The following is a 20,125-nucleotide window of genomic DNA, read 5'->3' as shown; positions in this document are numbered from 1 at the left end:
CTTGTCACAGGTACCTAACCGAGAACCACCCACAGGAGTTGATGATCTTCCCGATGCCCCCCTCTTTCAACTGGACTCAGTGCCAGAATGGGTAGAAGAGATCAGCCATTACCTCTCCAATGGGCTACTAGAGGACAGGCCACTAAACAAAGAGAGGGCTCGCAAACTTGGAAGGCGATGATTCAAATGCTATAATTCCAATCTCCTACAAAAATTGAAAGGTGGAAGCCATATTGGATGGAGTAGGAGTCATCATTATGACTAAACAGTGCGAAAAGGGTCACAACATGTCCTAGCTAACCACTTGTTGCAGGTACCTAACCGAGAACCACCCATGGGAGTTGATGATGATCTTCCCGATGCCCCCCTCTTTCAACTGGACTCAGTGCCAGAATGGGTAGAAGAGATCAGCCATTACCTCTCCAATGAGCTACCAGAGGACATGCCACTAAACAAAGAGAGGGATTAGTACTTCGAAGGCGATGATTCGAATGCTATAATTCCAATCTCCTACAAAAATTGAAAGGTGGAAGCCATATTGGATGGAGGAGTAGGAGTCATCATTATGACTAAACAATGCCACTAGCCAAAATGGGGAAGACCACCCATGGATAGCACATCATTGATAGTTAAGTTGGTAGACGAAACGACCACACGACCAGTGGGAGTAGTCAAGGATCTTAAAGTTCAAACTTTTGAACTTTCCTACAAGATATGATTTGTGGTCATGGATTTCCAAAACCAATGCGACTCTTATGACGTGATCTTGGGAAGGCTTTTCATGACAATAGCGGGTTTAGTACACAGCTAGCAGAACAATTACATATATCTCCGCAAGGATAGCCATCAAAGTCCTGTTTTTTGTGGATCATCAAGCCTTGCTTTATTTAGTAGACAAGACATGCATGATAGGATGCATAACGAGGTGGATGCTAATCCTTCTAGAATTTAATTTCACTATCGTAGTCTGCAAAGGGTCACAACATGTTCTTGTAGACCATCTATCATGGGTACCCAATGGAGAACCCCCCACGGGAGTTGATGATGATCTTCCTGATGCCCCTCTCTTCCAGTTGGACTTAGTTCCAGAATGGGTAGAGGAAATTAGTCACTATCTTGCCAACGGATTACCAAAAGATCGGCCAATCAAGAAGGAAAGGGCACACAAACTTCTAAAGGATGCCGCCCCATATCAACTCATAGCCAGTCAACTTTACAAACAAGGAAAGGACGGCATTTTGCGAAGGTGTGTTAGAGAAAATGAATTTGTGGATGTGCTTGAACAAGTTAATTCAGGGATTGAGGAGGACACTTTGCAACCAAAACCACAACACCTAAGGTATTGTAGTCTAGACTCTAGTGGCCAACTCTTTTTATGGATGCCGCTGAGTTTGTGAAGGGATGCGATGAATGCCAAAGATCTTTGATTCCAGAACAAAAGGATCGCATAGCCTTGACAACATTGATGGCAGATCAACCCTTCGAGAAATGGGGAATTAATTTCGTCGGACCTATCAGCCCCATCCACCAAGTTCAACACCATCAAGTGTCTCGATGCGGAATGTCCCCTGAGGGGTGATTTTTGAAACTCTATAAGGTCCTAGGCCGCAATACTTTAGTTTTCACTTGGTGTTGCATACGTTGAAGAGAAGGGACAAGTCACCTTCGTTAAGGTCTTTAGATTTTATATTGTTGTCAAACCACTGCTTACGCTGTAGTTTTTCAAGCATCATGCCGTGTATTGTCCTTAAATGCACTTCGTCTAACTTCTTCAGCTCTATTAGGCGTTCGGTGAGAGCATTTCCTAGTAGCCTTTCCTAACTGCAATCCTAAGGCCAGGCACTAGAAACTTCATAGGCATGACTGCCTCTAGGCCATAAGCAAGGTTGAAAGGGGTGCTATTGGTAGCTACATTGTAGGCCGTTCGATATGCCCACAAAGCTGCAGTAAGATTGTGTTCCCAATCATTCCTGCTTGCTTCTACAGTTCTCATGAGGATTTTGCACAAGGTCTTGTTTGTGCTCTCGGCTTGCATTAGCTTGGGGGTAGTAGGGTGTAGATTTGTGGTGTATTACAAGGAATTCGGCTAGTAAGGTGGCGATTACTTCATTAATGAAATGCGAGCCATGGTCACTAACGATGACTAAGGGACACCCAAATCTGGAAAACACTTGCTCGTATAAGAACTTTGTTGTGGAACGAGCATCTACCTTCTTAGATCAAGATGGTGAGAGCTATAGTTCATAACCCTTACGGGCTGATTACCCCCAAGAGGAGCATGTGTCATCCCACCCCAACTATTTTATCATGTAAGATGATCATCTTGTTCCAGTGTTCCAAAGCTATACAATCTACACTAGAGGTCAAGATATCAAGAATGTTACATGGAGACTCATCCTATAGTACTTTCCTCTCCATGTAACAAAGATGAGGGTGTCATATGTAATCAGGGTACACACACATAATCAGGGTACACAATTTTTTTCAAGTTGATGAGATTTTTGATAATCATGGTAGATGCCCTCTCTTCCTTTGCTACCGAATGGGGAGTTTATGCTTATAGGGTGATGCCCTTTGGGCTAACCAATGCGCCAGCTACATTCCAAAGACTAATGAGCACAGCATTTAAGGACTTCTTGAGAGACTTCCTTGAAGTCTTCCTAGATGACCTATCCGTGAATTCGGACTGGAATGACCATCTCTAGTAGGTAGATGCTCGTTCCAAATTTTTGGATCATAGAATCTAACACACATCAATTCAATGAAGAAGAGTTAAACATTAGAAATCTACAAAGATAAGACATAAAGGGAAGAAAGATACAGCATTGCATTTACAAACATGACACTGTTGAATCATTTACAGTGTTGAATAATTTACAACTGTTGTATAGAAGATCACTGAGCCACTTTCTATCTCTTGCATTATGCCACTTTTCATTTCTACTGATCCAGACTATTATTAAAGTACTATTGTAGTACTATTACAATACTATTACATTACTATTACATTACTATTGCAATACTATTATTACAATATTGTTGTAGTACTATTATTACAATACCAAGAACAAACTATGATGTAAATGGATGACATCAGTATCAGGCAACTATATGCCACATGGCAGTAAACCAACTGTACCAACACTAGTATGTCCATGCATTTACAAAGATAACACACAAATTTACAAAGATACGAAGAATATGTAAATGGTTGCTTAACTGTTTATGACAAGGACACTACAAATTATCCCGAAATCTGTATACTCTAAGGACTCCAAAACAATCCTTGTCAATATGACCCTTGCGGGGTCCCCTTTAGGGGCAAGGGCCATATTGACAAGGACTGTGTTGGAGTATATAGTACTAAATACAGTACTAAGATGAGCTCGTGTATTGACAACAAAATTGTGCTATCCATGCTCACAACAAATAAGGCAACTTCCATTTAGACACACCACCAACCACCAATATCAACCATTTAGACACACCACCAGCCACCTGTATCAAACCTTCATATTTCATGTGAATCAACCAACTTTAACACCACTATATACCCTTCTCCAAAAATTTACAAAGATAACACGTAAAGGGAAAAAATATACAACATTGCATTTACAAACATGACACATGACATGGAGGAACCATCTAGAGAAATTGCCACTCCACAATGTGTTCCACTCTAACTCAACTCTAGTCGAGTGTCATGTATTCAAGGATTACGCCCCTTCCTAATAGTGTCAATGGTGCTCAATGTTCCCTCCAACTTCCTAGAGTACCTTGGACCTTGAAATAAAAACTAGACGATGTAATCCTCTGTTGCTTCGTGCAAAGTCCCTATAGTTGAAGCCTACCACCTAAACCCCAAATATTCCTCGCATATGGATCACACCAACCTCTAGAATGGCAACTTGGGGATTGTAGCTTGCATATGCCTAGACACTTTACAGGTTTCCATCAGTACAGACCTATGCCACTCGTACCTTCTCTCGCGAGATCTTTTTATTGCTTCTTTGTTGGGCTTTCTCTTACTGTTACCTACTCTCAAGGAGCCCATTTTCTTTTCGAACGTCACATGCTCAGCTACATTCAAGTCTTTTGAAGATGAGGCTCTTGCAGTCTTTTTGGTACGTGCCATCTGTACACAAAACACAAATCACAAATACAAGAAGACAATTATGTGTGAGTTGGGGGTTGCAACTACAAAAGCACCACAATGCAAGGAAAGTCTCCAACTCCAGCTGAGCTCCTTGGCCCCTCCTTGCGTTGTGGTGAGTTTCTCAAACTAAGGTGAGAAATTGGGAGAAGCACAACACAACGCGCGAAGGGTCTCCAGCTGAGCTCCTAGGCCCCTCCTCGCATTGTGGTGAGTTTTTCACACTATGAGAAATTGAAAATCATGATTGGGGATACCCAATCGGTGTGCTCTATGGGCCAAGCCGTTAGTGAAGAGAAACCCTAGAAAAAATACACACAAACTATATTTTAAAGCCTTTTTTTGACGGAAACTAGGGGTAGGAACGGACGAAAATCTTAAAAAATTCTGTTCACCCAGTTTTTTCTTATTTTTTCATCATGTATGCATAGATTAGTTCCTCCCACACACCCTCGACACATCACAAGTTAAGAAAAACCACAAAAACATGACCAAAAATGGACAGAGCTGCCCAAGTGATGGACACAGTCGGCTAGAATTTTTTTTGTCAGGAAACACTTCCTCCTGCGAAACTACACACATCCCCATGCAAAAGTCCACCACACATCCCCATAGAGATTCCGAGGACTTCCTTGCACAAAACTTCCTTTTTCCTGCCCAGACTGTTTGACACTTCCCCACGCAGATTTTGAGACAGTTCCCCGCGCGGATCTCTGAAGATCCCGTGCGGATCTCTGAAGATCCCCGCACAAATCTGTCTGACACGTGTCAGATAAAGTTAATTGAATTTATTACATTTTTTTGGCGCACAAGATCCCCGCGTAGATTGCGGCTCCACACAAGGATCTGGTAAGTCAATGTGGAAGTCTCGATCAACGTAGATCTCAGACCAGGCACCCTGAGTCCCCCGCCCAAAAATCACAGCGAGATCTACGCACAAAATTGCACACTTTCCCGCAAGGATCTTCATACTTTCCCATGCGGAACTGCACAGAACTACACAGTTCCCCGTGCGGATCTCGATAGATCCACGCACAGATCTGTCACAGGGATCTCACACAGGGACTAGTTTTTAATTTTTTCCCCTGATTTTTCTAGTTCCTGTTTGCCTCTCTGACATTGATTTTTACTGACATTCGGAGTCCCGATTCCCCTTTACATGTCGCTATGTGGAGTTGTGCCACAACTTGTCCAGCTATGGTCTCACAAGCGACTGACCCCTAGAGTCACATTGAGCTTCCCCCGAGGAGCTCATTTTGTGTCGAACATCTAGCAAAATTTTTTAGTTTTTCAAACACTTAGACAAAAATGCCAAGTACCCAAGAGAGGGTCAAGAGAGGACTTAGTCCTCTCGTAGAGTTTTTATTATGGGATTCTCCTCGAGCGGTCATAAGTGGAGCCCAATCACGCAGTTGTATGAAGGCAAGTAGACGCCAGGGGAAAGCATGCGAGATTATATCACAAGGATCAAACATCTTAACTCCCAATGCGAGCCAAATGAGAGGTTGAGTGACACACAGTTGCTACCTCACTTCATCCTAGGCATCCGGAGTGCAAGGTTGCATGACAGCCTGCTCATGGATAAACCCACGTCATTTGAGCTATGCTCAAAGCTGGCTATACACCTGAGTGATAACATGAAGGAGTCAAAGGAAGAAAGGGATGCATCCTCAATTATCTCCTCGAAACCCTCTAGCTCAGATAGCCTCCCACACAAAAGAGATGTGGCTAAAGACCTTAAGCCGATGGATAGTAAGGAAATGGACTATTTCATCCTTAAAAGTATCAAGACCAGCAAGGAGGACCACCCAACCCTCACTTGTACCCAAGAAGAGAGCTGATGTGGTGTGCAGTATGCCGGCAGAACCATTCATCATTTGAATGTTCGCATCTGCATGCCAAGCAATTACTCTACGATCATCATTGCACAAGGTGGGGGAGTCACGACACGGTGCAATGTCGTAATCCTAGGAACCAAGCCTTCTTGCAGTATCCTCAAAGGCAATAGCTTTCCTTGCTAGCACCCACTCCAAATTAATTGCCCAACCAACCAAGGGGTATGTTCACCCCCTCAAACTCACCTATACCACCACCAGTCTTGCCTCTGCAACCGCCACCACCACCGCCAAGGGTGACCCCAATTCATCAAGTCGGAGTAGAGGATCCACAAGACTAGGAGGGAGCTAGCTCACACTGAGAGGTGGCCATCCCACACAGCTCAGCGGTGGAATATGCTCTAGACCAAGAGGAGGAGCCAATGATACCGTTGTACTACATTATGCAGGAAGGAGCACCATTTTTGGTGTTTCAGAACACTGCATTCCACAGCCTAGGGGGGATGGGATATCAATAGCACAACCAAAAGACCCCCACTAGCCTGCTACACATGCCAAGGCCCCCATAGGCAGTCAGAATGTCCTCACAGACAATCACTCCCTCTGATGTAATGTTACCATTGCACATGCCCGCACAAAGTAGTCGAGTGTCCAACTAGACACCTACCACCGGTCCAAGCTAACCCCACATCCCCAATCGCTTCATGCACTGGGTGTGGAGTCGAACACCTATTCAAGGATTGTCCCTTGAAAAGACCTAGGACACCCCCACCTCCCATAATCACAAGCATTAACTTTCTGAGCATCCAAAGGGGACAAGTGGTGAGTGTTCCACTCAATATGCTGACCAGATTACAGGCCAAGACAAGACGAGAGGAGGCCAAAGCCTTGAAGGCTAAAAACCCCAAGGCTAAACACCCCCATACCGACCTTTAAACCTTGAAAAGTAGAAAGAATGCTATCATGTGCACTAACCCCCTAATTTTATCATGTGCACTAACCCTCTCCACCCAAATCAACAAGTCCTGGCCCTCTGGGGTGGGCTCTGACAACCAACAATCTCTCAACCACTCCACAAACTCTGCATCCTGAAAAACAAAATCTGAAACTCTGACAGAGCCTGAACTTCCCAATCTAGCGGTGGGAAAAATTTGCAAAAGAACTGGGGCATGATCAAATAAAACATAACCTAGACGGTTCTCTGCTATCCCCCCCTGGCCTGACCCACTCACGCATTTTTGGAAGCCATATCACATTTTTAGTACGATTTCACAACGTACTTTTGATAGGCACCGACTTATGAAGGTACCACAGACTACTAATATCCTGTACACACCATAATCCAGAGGTCTGGATCTATAGCAGGAAGGGGGGCATGTGGACCTTTTGGCAGCCCACCCGTGTTGTAATATATGTACTTATATTTTTTGCCGATTTGGCCATGTATATAGAGAGCTATAAAGAAAATGAGGGAAGCTACTGTAGGGTGGTCACACATTGCGCCACTAGCTAGGAGGAATTAAAAGCTTGAGACAGTGCCAGAGAAGGAAAGGTTTAGTCCTCCCTTGCAAAAAGGCATTTGTATAAAATTCTAAGTCTTGAGTTGAGGTGGATTGGGACGACTTTGCCCACCAACGTGAAAGTAGTCTAAGGAGTGGCAATCAAGACAGCACCTGCATGAAGCAGGAACATGCAGTTCTTGCAAAGCCACAGGAAGATGTGAGAAAGGAGTCACTTGTCAGGTTGAGTGGAAAAACCTTGAGTTTGGATGAACAAAAATTGTTTGTGTTTGGAACATTAGGGTGCTTGAACAGAGGGACATATTAATTTCACAATTAGAAGAGGCAGTAGCTATTGAAAACATAGCCTCAAAATAGTGTGATTCTGTAAGACATACAATCTTGTGGGTCTGTGGAAAACTAGATGCTACAAATTCTACCTTAAAAGATGAGTTTATAGTGGACTTATAAAAGCTAGAAGTGGAACTCCAGTTCACCATGACAGTGATGGAGAATGCAAGTGACCATCGTGCCTTGATCAAAGAGTAGCTACATCTGGAAAGTGGTTTTCTATACCAGACAAAACATATGCTAGACACGCTTACAAATCATGGTCTCCCCACTCTGATCTCTGCACCAATAGATCATCCTACACACTTTGAAGCCATTCTAGTTTTTATTAATCAGTAAGATTCCATTAACATACTCTAGAAATGTTATAATCTCATTTTTTGCGAAGGTCATGTTTTATTTCAAGTATCTAGTGTACATGCTAATGTTCAGGTTTGTTTCAACACATATGCAGGTGTGTTTTGTGTGGCCTCAGATTTACAACCGATGCCTTGGATGTGGTGTTCACTCCTTGCTTGCACAGTTATCATATGGTATGTGCAGCAGTACACTTTTTTGAGCATAAGGAGTGTGTGATGGCTTCTTGCAAGAAGTCCATTTCAGAGGAATGGGTTGCTACTATGGGATTCAGAAAACCAGGTATGTTTGTTTTTAATTTCGGTTATTCACTTCTATGCTTCATAATGAGTACTATTACAGAACTACAAACATTACTATTACACTACCAAGTAGCAGTGCTATTAGCAGTACAATTAGTACTATTATTACTATTAGCAGTATATTGCTACTACTGTCAACATAGCACTATTAGCAGTACTATTAGTACTAACTATCAACATAGCACAATAGTACTAATTGTTAACAAAGTACAATAGTGGTACGAATACTAACTGTTAACAATAGTATAATAGTGGTATGAATACAGACTTAAGTAATATTATTGCAGTACTATTACAATAGAAGTTCTGTCAATAGAAGTACTTTGTTACAAAACTACAAACATAGTACTATTATAGTACTAAGTAGTAGTACTATCAATAAAGATAGTTCCTTCATCTGCCGTATGTGCCATCGAGAAGACACAATGCCCATATTCGCATGTGGATCATACGTATGTCGAGAAAAAACATGCATCAAATGCCACCATCCGTATATCCTACCATCTGATCAGAACCAAACTGTGCATGGGTCTTAAAATAAGTTGTTTTCATGTTCCTACAAAGTCTCATGTGCATTGGATGCCGTAGGTCCTACTAGGTTCTTTTAATGTCCAGTCCAGATGTGGATCCTCATGTGGATCATACACATGTCAAGGAGAAATACACATCAGACAAGAACATTTGTATGTCCCACCATATATCAGATCATCGCCAAAATTTGCACAAGACTTAAAATAATAGTTTTTTATGTACTTGCAAATTCTTAGGTGGACCAGATGCTGTATGTGCCACCGGGTAGACAAAATGCCAATATTCACATGTGGATCATATGTATATCAGGGAAAAATACGCATCAGATGTCGTCCCATCTGTATATCCTACCATCAGATCAGCACCAAACTATGCATGGGTCTTAAAATAAGTTGCTTTAGATGTCTTTACAAAGTCTCAAGTGCATCAAATGTCATATGTGCTACTGGGAAGGCATAATCTCCCAACTCAGATGTGGATCATGAGAGTGCTCTCAACGGAAGCAAGAACGGAAGAGGGAGAGAGAGAAACAGAGAGCCACACAAGCTTTTGGTGGGTGCAGAACACCCTAATCTTCTTTTTCATTCATTTATATATGTGTTTGAGTATTGTACATAACCGAGGTAAAGGCACAGTGACCTTTAACCCCCACAACCTCCCACTTAAAGGACAATGTGCCTTTAAGGGAGAACAACCAGTGAGCATACTATCCAATGCCCATCAATACACGACAATACTCAAACCGCTGACTAGGTAGACTCTTCGTCAGCATTTCTGCAAGGTTATCATCTGTATGAACCTTGACAAGCTCTATGCACTTGTCCTCAAGTACCTCCCTGATGAAATGGTACCTGACCTCAATGTGTTTGGTCTTTGCATGAAAGACCGGATTCCGTGCTAGCTGAATAGCACCCATGGAATCACTATGCAATGTCCGTATACCTGTATGAATCCCCAAATCTCCCACTAGCCGATCAAGCCATATAGCCTCCTTGCAACCCTCTGTGGCTGCAACATACTCAGCCTTTGTGGTAGACAAAGCAACGCACTTCTGTGCACGAGACATCCACGATACTGCACCACCTGCAAAGGTGAACACATAACCAGAAGTGGATCTCCTACTATCTACATGCCCTGCATAGTAGTCTGAATCTATGTACCCAAGTACATGCATGCCAGCTATTCTAGAAGATGGATGGGCTTTTTGTAAAAAGGTGCATAGAGGAAAGCGCATAGGATTTTTGTATGATTTTTGCTCAGAAGCTTTTTTAGAAATATACATAAATACATGCTCATAGCACCACTGCTATGCGGGGAGATTGTACCCAGCACACTTGTTTTGTCTATTCCATTTGTGAGTTTTGAGAGTTTGTGCATATTTTTGAAGAGTGTTCCTGTGTTTTTCAAAGTTTTGCAGGTCTCGCGAGTGTTTCACATTGCAGTGGTGTGTTTTGTGGCTTATGTGTTTCTAAAAATAAAGCTTCTTTCTGACTTTATTTTATACACTTAGCCAAGCCACTAATATTCCAAAATCCAAATATATAGAGAGGCTATGATGGGTGAGGATCAACGCAAGTGGGAGTATGCTATGCAATCAGAGATGAGTTCACTTATGAAAAATAAGACTTGGGACTTGGTTTCTTTGCCACATGGAAAGAAAGCATTGCCATGTAAATGGGTCTACAAAATGAAGGTCACACGTGATGATGTGCCTAGGTACAAGGCCCATTTGGTCGCCAAAGGGTTCAAGCAAGAGAAGGGTGTGGACTTTGATGAGATATTCTCTCCGGTTGTAAAGATGACCACACTTAGATGCATGCTTGGACTAGTGGCATCAGAGGATATGGAACTTATGCAGATGGATGTCAAGACATCTTTCTTGCATGGGGATTTGCATGAGGAAATTTACATGGTGCAGCCGGAAGGCTTTGAAGAAAAGGGCAAAGAGCATTTAGTTTGCAAGCTAAAGAAGAGTCTCTATGGTCTTAAGCAAGCGCCTAGAGAATGGTATCAGAAGTTTGATGCTTTCATTCGGTCCCAGAGTTTTAGAAGGAGTGAAATTGATCACTGCCTCTACACTAAAAGGGCTAAGGATAATAGCCTGATAATCTTGGCACTATATGTGGATGATATGCTATTGGCTAGCAAGAATACTTATGAGCTAGATGCATTAAAGGCCAAGTTGCATGAGGCCTTTGATATGAAGGATTTGGGACTTGCAGGTCATATTCTTGGTATGCGCATCACGCGTGATCGGAGTAGGAAACTCCTTTGGCTTTCACAAAAAGAGTATGTTACAAAAGTATTGCAGCATTTTAATATGGAGGGGAGGAAGGCAGTGAGTACTCCATTGCCTCCATATGTGAAACTGAGTCATACAGATAGTCCCAAATCAGATGAGGAAAGGTCCATGATGGCCAAGGTTCCTTATGCATCAGCAGTTTGGAGTCTTATGTATGCTATGATAGCTACTAGACCAGACATTGCATTTGCAGTGGGAGTTGTTAGCCGATATATGGCTAATCCAGGAAAGAGGCATTGGGAGGTAGTTAAGTGCATCATGAGGTACATGAAGGGTACCAAGGAGATGTGCATCTGCTTACTCCCCGCAATCAGTAAGCATCGCATAGTCTATCCCTGGAACAAACCTATCAGGCGGGTCTAGACACTCTAGATGATCTTCTCAAGGGCATTTCAGCTTGCTGTCCCACCTGCATATCAGCCACATTTGGCTCATCATTTCCACCAATAGATGATCCATCATCTACCCTTGATTGTATACCTGTGGGAGTACTTGGTGGTACCATTTCTTGCACATTTGGTGCATGGACAGCTTGCTGTCTATCAACATATGCAGGTGGATTCACATCCTGGAAAGTGATTCTCCTCATTTCCACATCCCTCATGGGTGCCTTATGCATCTTCTTCTCATTGAAGACTACATCATGGCTGCATATGATCTTCTTTGCTTCTGGATCCCAGAGACGATAGCCCATCTCTCCACTTTCACCATAACCTAGAAAGACGCATTTCCTAGACTTAGGATCTAGCTTCTTTCGAAGCTCTTTTGGCACATGTGCATATGCCTCACACCCAAATATACGCAAATGAGAGTAAGAGGGCTTCTTGCCACTCCATGCCTCTTCAGGAATACCACCATCCAAACTCTTACTAGGTAATCTATTGATCACATGCACTGCAGTCTTCATTGCCTCAGCCCAAAAACCACCAGAAAGACTTGCATTGGAAAGCATGCATTGCAACCTTTCTTAAATGGTACGGTTCATCTTTTCTGCAACTGGATTTTGCTCTAGAGTACGAGGGGATGTGAGCTCCCTCTTAATCCCACCTGTATCACAGAAATGCTGACAGTCATGAGAGAGATACTCTCCACCATTGTCAGTCTGTAGGCATTTAAGCGTTCTACCTGACTGATTCTCAACCAAGGCTAGCCAAATCTGAAATACCTGGAACACATCACTCTTTTGAGCTATAGCATAAACCCACACTTTCCTAGTTGCATCATCAATGAATGTCACATAGTATTCAGCCCCGCCTAATGACCGTGTAGGCATGGGACCACATACGTCTGAATGCACCAAATCAAGCTTTTCAAACTCTTTCTTTCCCCTTCTTTTATGGGCTGATTTAGTCTGCTTCCCATAGAGACAGTGCTCACAAAATTCAAAATCAGAGAAACTCAAATGCGGTACACAACCCAAACGGCATAAGAGTTTCATTCCATTTTGGCTCATGTGCCCCAACCTGCAATGCCACAAAGAAGTGCTTGGCTGCTCAATTATTGCAACAACATGATCAAATACCCTTGATACATGTAAGGGATACAAAGTCCCACACTTGGCACCCCTGGCCAAAAGCATAGAGCCCTTCTGAATTTCCCAACTCTGAAAGCCAAAAGTGGTGTGAAAACCAGCATCATCTAGCTGACCCACTGAAATAAGACTCTTGGTCAACTTAGGCACATGTCTCACATGTTTCAAAATAAATGCAGACCCGTTTGCAAAAGAAAACTTTATGTCACCTACTCCCACTATGTCACATGCATAGTCATTTCCAAGATGCACACAACCTGTCTTTCCACTGTCATAAGTGGAGAACCATTCCCTATGGGGAGTAGCATGGAATGAAGCACTAGAATCCAAAATCCAATCTTGGGAATATGCATCATCTGAAGTAGTAAGCAACTCTGCAGATAAACTAGACATGAAGAGAACGTCATTGTCACTATCATGTGTGACTGCATTGATCTCCTCGATCTTCACTTTTCCTTTGTCCTCCCTTGGACTCTCTTCCTTTTGATTTGCACCCCAATTTGCATTCTTTTTCTTATCATTTTGCTCTCTTTTCAGCTTGTAGCAATCCTTTTTCATATGGCCCTTCTTGCCACAGTGGCAACACTCAATGTTCCGTGCCCTGGATTTGCTACGAGATTTCCCTTTTTCTTGGGACTTCCCCCTGAACTGTGATCTGCCCCTTTGCACATTTAAGGCTGCATCCTGCTTGTTGCCATCCATAGACTTCCGTCTAATCTCCTCGACCAACAAGCTACCCACAACATCATCAAATTTCAGTAGTCCACCAGGTGCAGAGTTACTGACAGCTGTACAAAAGGTATCCCATGAGGATGGCAATGAACATAAGAGAAATATTGCCTTAGTCTCCGCATCAAAATTCATCTTCTGAGCTTGAAGCTGGTTGAAAATAATATTGAATTCATTCAAGTGAGAAGCAATGGAGACCCCTTCCTTCATCTGCAGCTCAAACAACCTCTTCATGAGGTAAACTTTATTAGAGGCAGTTTCCTTTTCATAAGTGGCACACAGTTTCTTCCACAAATATTCCGTAGTCTGCTCATTTACTACTGTGAAATAAACTGACTCTGCAAGATGAAGTCTAATAGTAGATTTTGCTAATGCATCCAACTCATTCCAATCATCCTCAAACATATTAGCAGGTTTAGCTTCAATCCCTACCAAGGGTTTAATCTGCTTCTTTTGAATAAGCACATCCCTTATTTGTTCTTTCCACAAAGAAAAGTTTGTCCCATCAAACTTTTTAATTCTAAAAAGCTCCTTTTCAGACATGGAAGAGGATGCCATGATGCAAATGAAGCAAAAATCCCAAAAGCTAGTGCCTACAAGAGAGAATCACACCAAATACCAGGTGCACCCAAATGTATATGCCACAATAGAGTGAAATATCACCAAAACTCATGTCTCAAAGCATCTGACTCATGTGCATATACTATGCATCCATATGAGCAAATCTGTCCCAAAAGAAAATACCAACTACAATGGCAATTCAAAATGCCAATAAGTGCCAAATGACTCAAGCATAAACACCGTCCACTGGCATATGCATTAATAATATCTCATCCAAGAGAGCATAGCACTATCAGTGCATCACCTGCAATGTGTCAAAGCTGTCCCTCAGCATAAAATAGCATCCATGTGCAAAGCATCCATAAAAATAGCATCCCACAAGGCAATTTGGGCCTATCAACGCATCCAATAAGGACCTCAATGCATCCAAATGGCCTATAAATCATCCACTGCAACCCAATGCACACCACGAATGAGCGCACACTGCTCAAAATGCAACCAGAGTGATCTGCATAAGGTATGCTCAAGAAATCATAGTCCTACGGTAATGACCGCTACTGAAAATAGAACCTGAGATGCCTCAAAACATGGGCGCCATTGCATAATCGGACTCAGCAAGAAAATCAGCAAATATCTCTCTTCTACCGGAACTCCAAAATCCCAACCGATGAGTGAGAAAGGGAGTCAACACTTATCCACTGCCATGTGGCATAAATCAAGGTTTCAAAACCTTAGAATGAAAAATGCATAACAAGAGACGAAATCGAATACATAGAGATCTATAACTCTGAAAATCCTCCACCGAATCACGTAAGAACTGACAGGTAGGGGTTTTTGGGCATCCGAAACGCAATGGGACAGACGGTTTTGGAAACCGTGGTCTCAATCACTGGGTCCAACACACGGACTGAAAAACGTTTTTGGAAACAGAGCTGTTTGTAAACTCCACCGAAGTGCGAATGATGAGCAACGTAGAAGTTTTAGGACCTCCTAAGTCCACCGGAACTGACAGATCTGCAAATGGTTGCTCCAAACTTGAGTTCCAATACCCGGGCAGAAAAACGCAGAAACTGACACAGTGAGTCAGAAATCCAATAAAATGATCCCATATTCAAGAATGAAGGTGTTTCCAAGCTCCTGAAGTGAAGTGGATACCAAAAGCAAGCAATAGTTGCCTCTACAAGTCAATACGGAGTCTCTGTCATCGAACGGAACATGGAAAAGCTCAAAAAACGACTTTTTCTTTGAAAACACTTAACAGGCTCTCAAAACCACTTCGCAAAACCAAGTGACTTTTCCAAAGGTTCCTCCAAGGTCTCTACACACTCGGATGCAAGTAAAGTCACCCACATAGCTTCCCACAGAGCTTCTCCTTCCTCCCACAGAGCTGCTGAGCTTCAAGCATTCACGCACGCTCAGCTAGATCACCCGAGCTCTGATACCAGTTAAGAGTGCTCTCAACGGAAGCAAGAATGGAAGAGGGAGAGAAAGAAATAGAGAGCCACACAAGTTTTTGGTGGGTGCAGAACACCCTAATCTTCTTTTTCATTCATTTATATATGTGTTTGAGTATTGTACATAACCGAGGTAAAGGCACAGTGACCTTTAACCCCACAGATCATACATATGTCAAATAAAAATACACGTCAGACAAGGACTTTTGTATGTCCCACAATTGGATTGGTACCAAAATTTGCACAGGTCTTAAAATAATTGGTTTTGATGTTCTTGAAAATTATCAGTTGGATCGGATGCCGTCTGTGCCACCAGGAGGCAGAATGCCCATATTCGCATGTGGATCATAAGTATGTCGAGAAAAATACGCATCCAATGCCAACATCCATATATCCTGCCATTGGATTGGCACCAAACTGTGCGTAGGTCTTAAAATAAGTTGTTTCAATGTCTTTACAAAGTCTCAGGTGCATCAGATGTCGTATGCACTGTCAGGAAGGCAGAATGTCCCAATCCAGATATGGATCATACGTATGTCAAGGAAAAGTACACATCAGACAAGGACTTTTGTATGTCCCACCATTGGATTGGTACCAGAATTTGCACAGGTCTTAAAATATTTGGTTTTCATGTTCTCGCAAATTCTCAGGTGGATCGTATGCCGTATGTGGCACTGGAAAGGAAGAATGCCCATATTCGCATGTGGATCATACGTATGTAAGGAAAAATACACATCAGACACCAGCATCTATATACCCTACATCGTATGGGAACCAAACTGTATATAGGTCTTAAAATAAGTTGAGTCTCAAGTGCATCAGATGTCATATGTGCTACCGGGAAGGCAGAATGTCCCAATCCAGATGTGGATCATACGTATGTCAAGGAAACATACACATCAGACAAGGAGTTTTGTATGTGCCACCATCAGATTAGTACCAGAATTTGCACATGTCTTAAAATAATTAGTTTCGATGTTCTTGCAAATCATTATGTGGATCGGATACCATATGTGCCACCGGGAAGGTGGAATTCTCATATTCGCATGTGGATCATACGTATGCCAGGAAAAATATGCATCAAATGCCAACATCCCTATATCCTACCATTGGATCAACACCAAACAGTGCATAGGTCTTAAAATAAGTTGTTTCAGTGTCTTTACAAAGTCTCAGGTGCATTGGATGTCGTATGTGCTACCGGGAAGGCAAAATGTCCCAATCCAAATGTGGGTCATATGTATGTTAAGGAAACATACACATCAGACAAGAACATCTGCATGTCCCACCATAGGATGGTACCAAAATTTGCACAGGTCTTAAAATAATTGGTTTTGATGTTCTTTCAAATTCTCAGGTGGTTCGAATGTTGTATGTGCCACCGGGAAGGCAGAATGCCCATATTCGCATGTGGATCATACATATGTAAGGAAATCAGATGCGAGTCAAACACCAGCATCCCTATATCCTACCATTGGATTGGCACCAAATTGTGCATAGGTCTTAAAATTCTCAGGTGGATCGAATGCCGTATGTGCCACCGGGAAGGAAGAATGCCCATATTCGCATGTGGATCGTACGTATGTAAGGAAAAATACATCATCTTTATATCCTACCCTTGGATCAACACCAAACTATGCATAGGTCTTAAAATAAGTTATTTATGTTTCTTTACAAAGTCTCAAGTGCATCAGATGTCATACATGCTACCAGGAAGGCAGAATGTCCCAATCTAGATGTGGATCATATGTATGTCAAGGAGAAATACACATCAGACAAGGACATCTATATGTCCCACCATCGAATGGTACCAGAATTTTCACATGTTTTAAAATAATTGGTTTTGATGTTCTTGCAAATTCTCAAGTGGATCGGATGGTGTATGTACCACCGGGAAGACAAAATGCCCATATTCACATGTGGATCATAAGTATGTCAAGGAAAATTACAGATCAAATGCCAACATCCGTATATCCTACCATTAGATCGGCACCAAATTGTGCTTGGGTCTTAAAATATGTTGTTTTGATGTCCCTACAAAGTCTTAGGTGCATCGGATGCAATAGGTACTTCTAGGAAGACAGAATGTCCCAATCCAGAGGATGCATGTCAAGGAAAAATACACATCAGGCAAGGACATCTGTATGTCCCACCATATATTTGATCATCACCAAAAGCTGTACAGGTTTTCAAATAACTGGTTTTGATGTACTTGCAAATTATCAAGTGGATTGAATGCCGTATGTGCTATCAGGAAGGTAGAATGCCAATATTTGCATGTGGATCATACGTATGTCAAGGAAAAAGATGCATCAGACGCCAGCATTTGTATATCTAATACAAGAACTGATTAGCCCAATCCACAAAGTAACCAAAGCAAGAAGAAGCAAGCACAAGAGTGAAAGAGCAATCCAGGTGTGGTGCAATCTGCCCCCTCTAGGTGAGCGGCTCACACTCCCTCACCTAGAATGTTTATTGATTTCCAAAAAGCATATAGAGCCAAAAATAGTGTGTACAAAATATCCCTTGTCCAAAAATAAGGGATGCACAAATAGCCTTAGGCTTAAGCCTTCTACTACTAATTATTGCCCACGGCATATGATATAAAGTATTACAAAATCTGGCACACGGATATTGCACAAAATCTATGTGACACTTCAATGATCCTTATCATGAATCTCATCACCTGTGCTCAAACCATCAGTCGCACATTAGTAACAATCAAATAAATAATTCGCCAAATGAATTATGCAATCAATAATCACAAGGAAATTGTCCTCAAGTGTGGGCTAAAAATGAATTCAAGAGATCAGCATACTGGTGAAAATATCCGGCTAGCATCCATTTAGCGTCCTCAACTGGGTGATTTCGAAAGGCAATAAGATAAATAGGATAAGAATTGTCATGTTGGGTGTGAGTGAGTTTTTTATCAATGATACGATCGGGACGTAACAATTCACTTTCTCCTTGAAGTAAAGAGGCTTCTTCAAGAATAGGCTGAGTAGGAGGGTCACCATGAAAAGAGCGAAGAAGGTGCACATGGAAGGAATTGTGAATGTGCCAATGAGGTGGTAATTCCAATCGATAAGCATTATCATTGATGCGTGCTAGGATCTTAAAAGGTTCATAAGATTTATCAGCAAGTTTGACAGCAGGATTGGTTTCTATACTCTTAAGACGACATTTCTCAATACATAACATAACAAGATCACCACGAGCAAATACAACGCATTTTATTCCTTTATTTGCTCGTGCAGTGTAGATTGCTTGAGCATGTTCAATATTCTTATGAACCGTAGTTAAAATGTTAGAGAAATCTTCAGTAAAATGATCGGCAGCATTGACGCGATGTCGAAGACGAGTTAAGGGTATAGGAATGCTTTTACCATACATAATTTGGAACGGTGATTTACCGGTGGCTGTGTGTCTAGTATTATTGTAGGCAAATTGTAAAATATTAAGTATTTATCCCACTTGTCCGGTTGGATAGAAACATAACATCGTAACATATCACAAATAGTATTTTCTTTAACCTCAGTTTGACCATTTAATTCAGGATGGAAAGCGGTAGAGAAATCTAATTTGGTACCAAGATTGTAAAAGAGGGCAACCCAAAAAGTACTACAAAACTTGCTATCCCTATCAGAGACAATCACTTTGGGAAGTCCATGATGTACAAAAATATGTTTGATAAACATATGAGCATCTTGTGCAGCGGTCAAAGTCTTTTTACAAGGTATAAAATAGGCTTATTTGCTAAACCAGTCAATGATTGTCCAAATCATATCGTAACCTGAGCTACTCATACGGAATCCATTAATGAAATCCATAGAGATTTCTTCCCAAGGACCATCAGGGATTGGTAATGGCATGAGTAAACCCTGACTTCAAATAATCTTACTAAAGATGGTGGCTCCTTTCAACTTGTCAAGAAGATCATCGACTCTAGGAATAGGGTATCAATTTTTCACTGTGATTTTATTTAAAGCACGATAATCAATACACATTCAAAAAGTACCATTTTTCTTCTTGACAAGAAGAACAGGTGCACCAAACGGTGAATTGCTAAGTCGGATCAATCCTCTTACTAAAAGGTCTTCAATTTGGCTTTGAATTTCTTGTTGTTGTGAAGGTGGTTGCCTATATGGTACTTTATATGGTAGTGCACTGCTTGCCTAGTTAGATCAATCTTATGATCTTCAGGTCTAGATGGTGGAAGTCCTAGAGGTAAATCTTCCATAAAACAATCAACATAATTGGCTAGGAACGGCGGATCTAAAGATGGTTGTTTTTGTGCTTGTATCTCTAGTTCAACTTCAAGCTTGTTAATCATAACAAGATATGTTTTCTCATGTTTCCATAGAGCTCTTTTGGCTTGAGACGTTGGCGGGTTATGGGGCTAATGCTCATGGGCTTAGCATATAGTCTCCTCAGTGGATATTAAAGGAAAATACCATGTAATGGCTCTGAGCAAGGTGTCCCATCTTGGTCTCTAGGCCCTGAGTCTATCTCTGTGTTGA

General features: G+C 41.9%; 1 protein-coding gene across 1 annotated transcript; it reads right to left on the bottom strand.

The window, feature by feature from the left end:
- Positions 1-18,383: 18,383 nt before the first annotated feature.
- LOC147889872 (uncharacterized) lies at positions 18,384-18,998 on the bottom strand. Its single transcript, XM_087391331.1, has one exon. The coding sequence runs from the start codon at positions 18,996-18,998 to the stop codon at positions 18,384-18,386; it is 615 nt and encodes a 204-aa protein (XP_087247457.1).
- Positions 18,999-20,125: the final 1,127 nt, after the last annotated feature.

This window comes from Dipteris shenzhenensis, chromosome 20 (genome assembly GCF_047967505.1).
Source record: "Dipteris shenzhenensis isolate YYH24624 ecotype China chromosome 20, Dip_SZ_1.0, whole genome shotgun sequence".
NCBI classification, from domain to species: domain Eukaryota; kingdom Viridiplantae; phylum Streptophyta; class Polypodiopsida; order Gleicheniales; family Dipteridaceae; genus Dipteris; species Dipteris shenzhenensis.
This window is presented reverse-complemented; position numbering and strand designations above follow the sequence as displayed.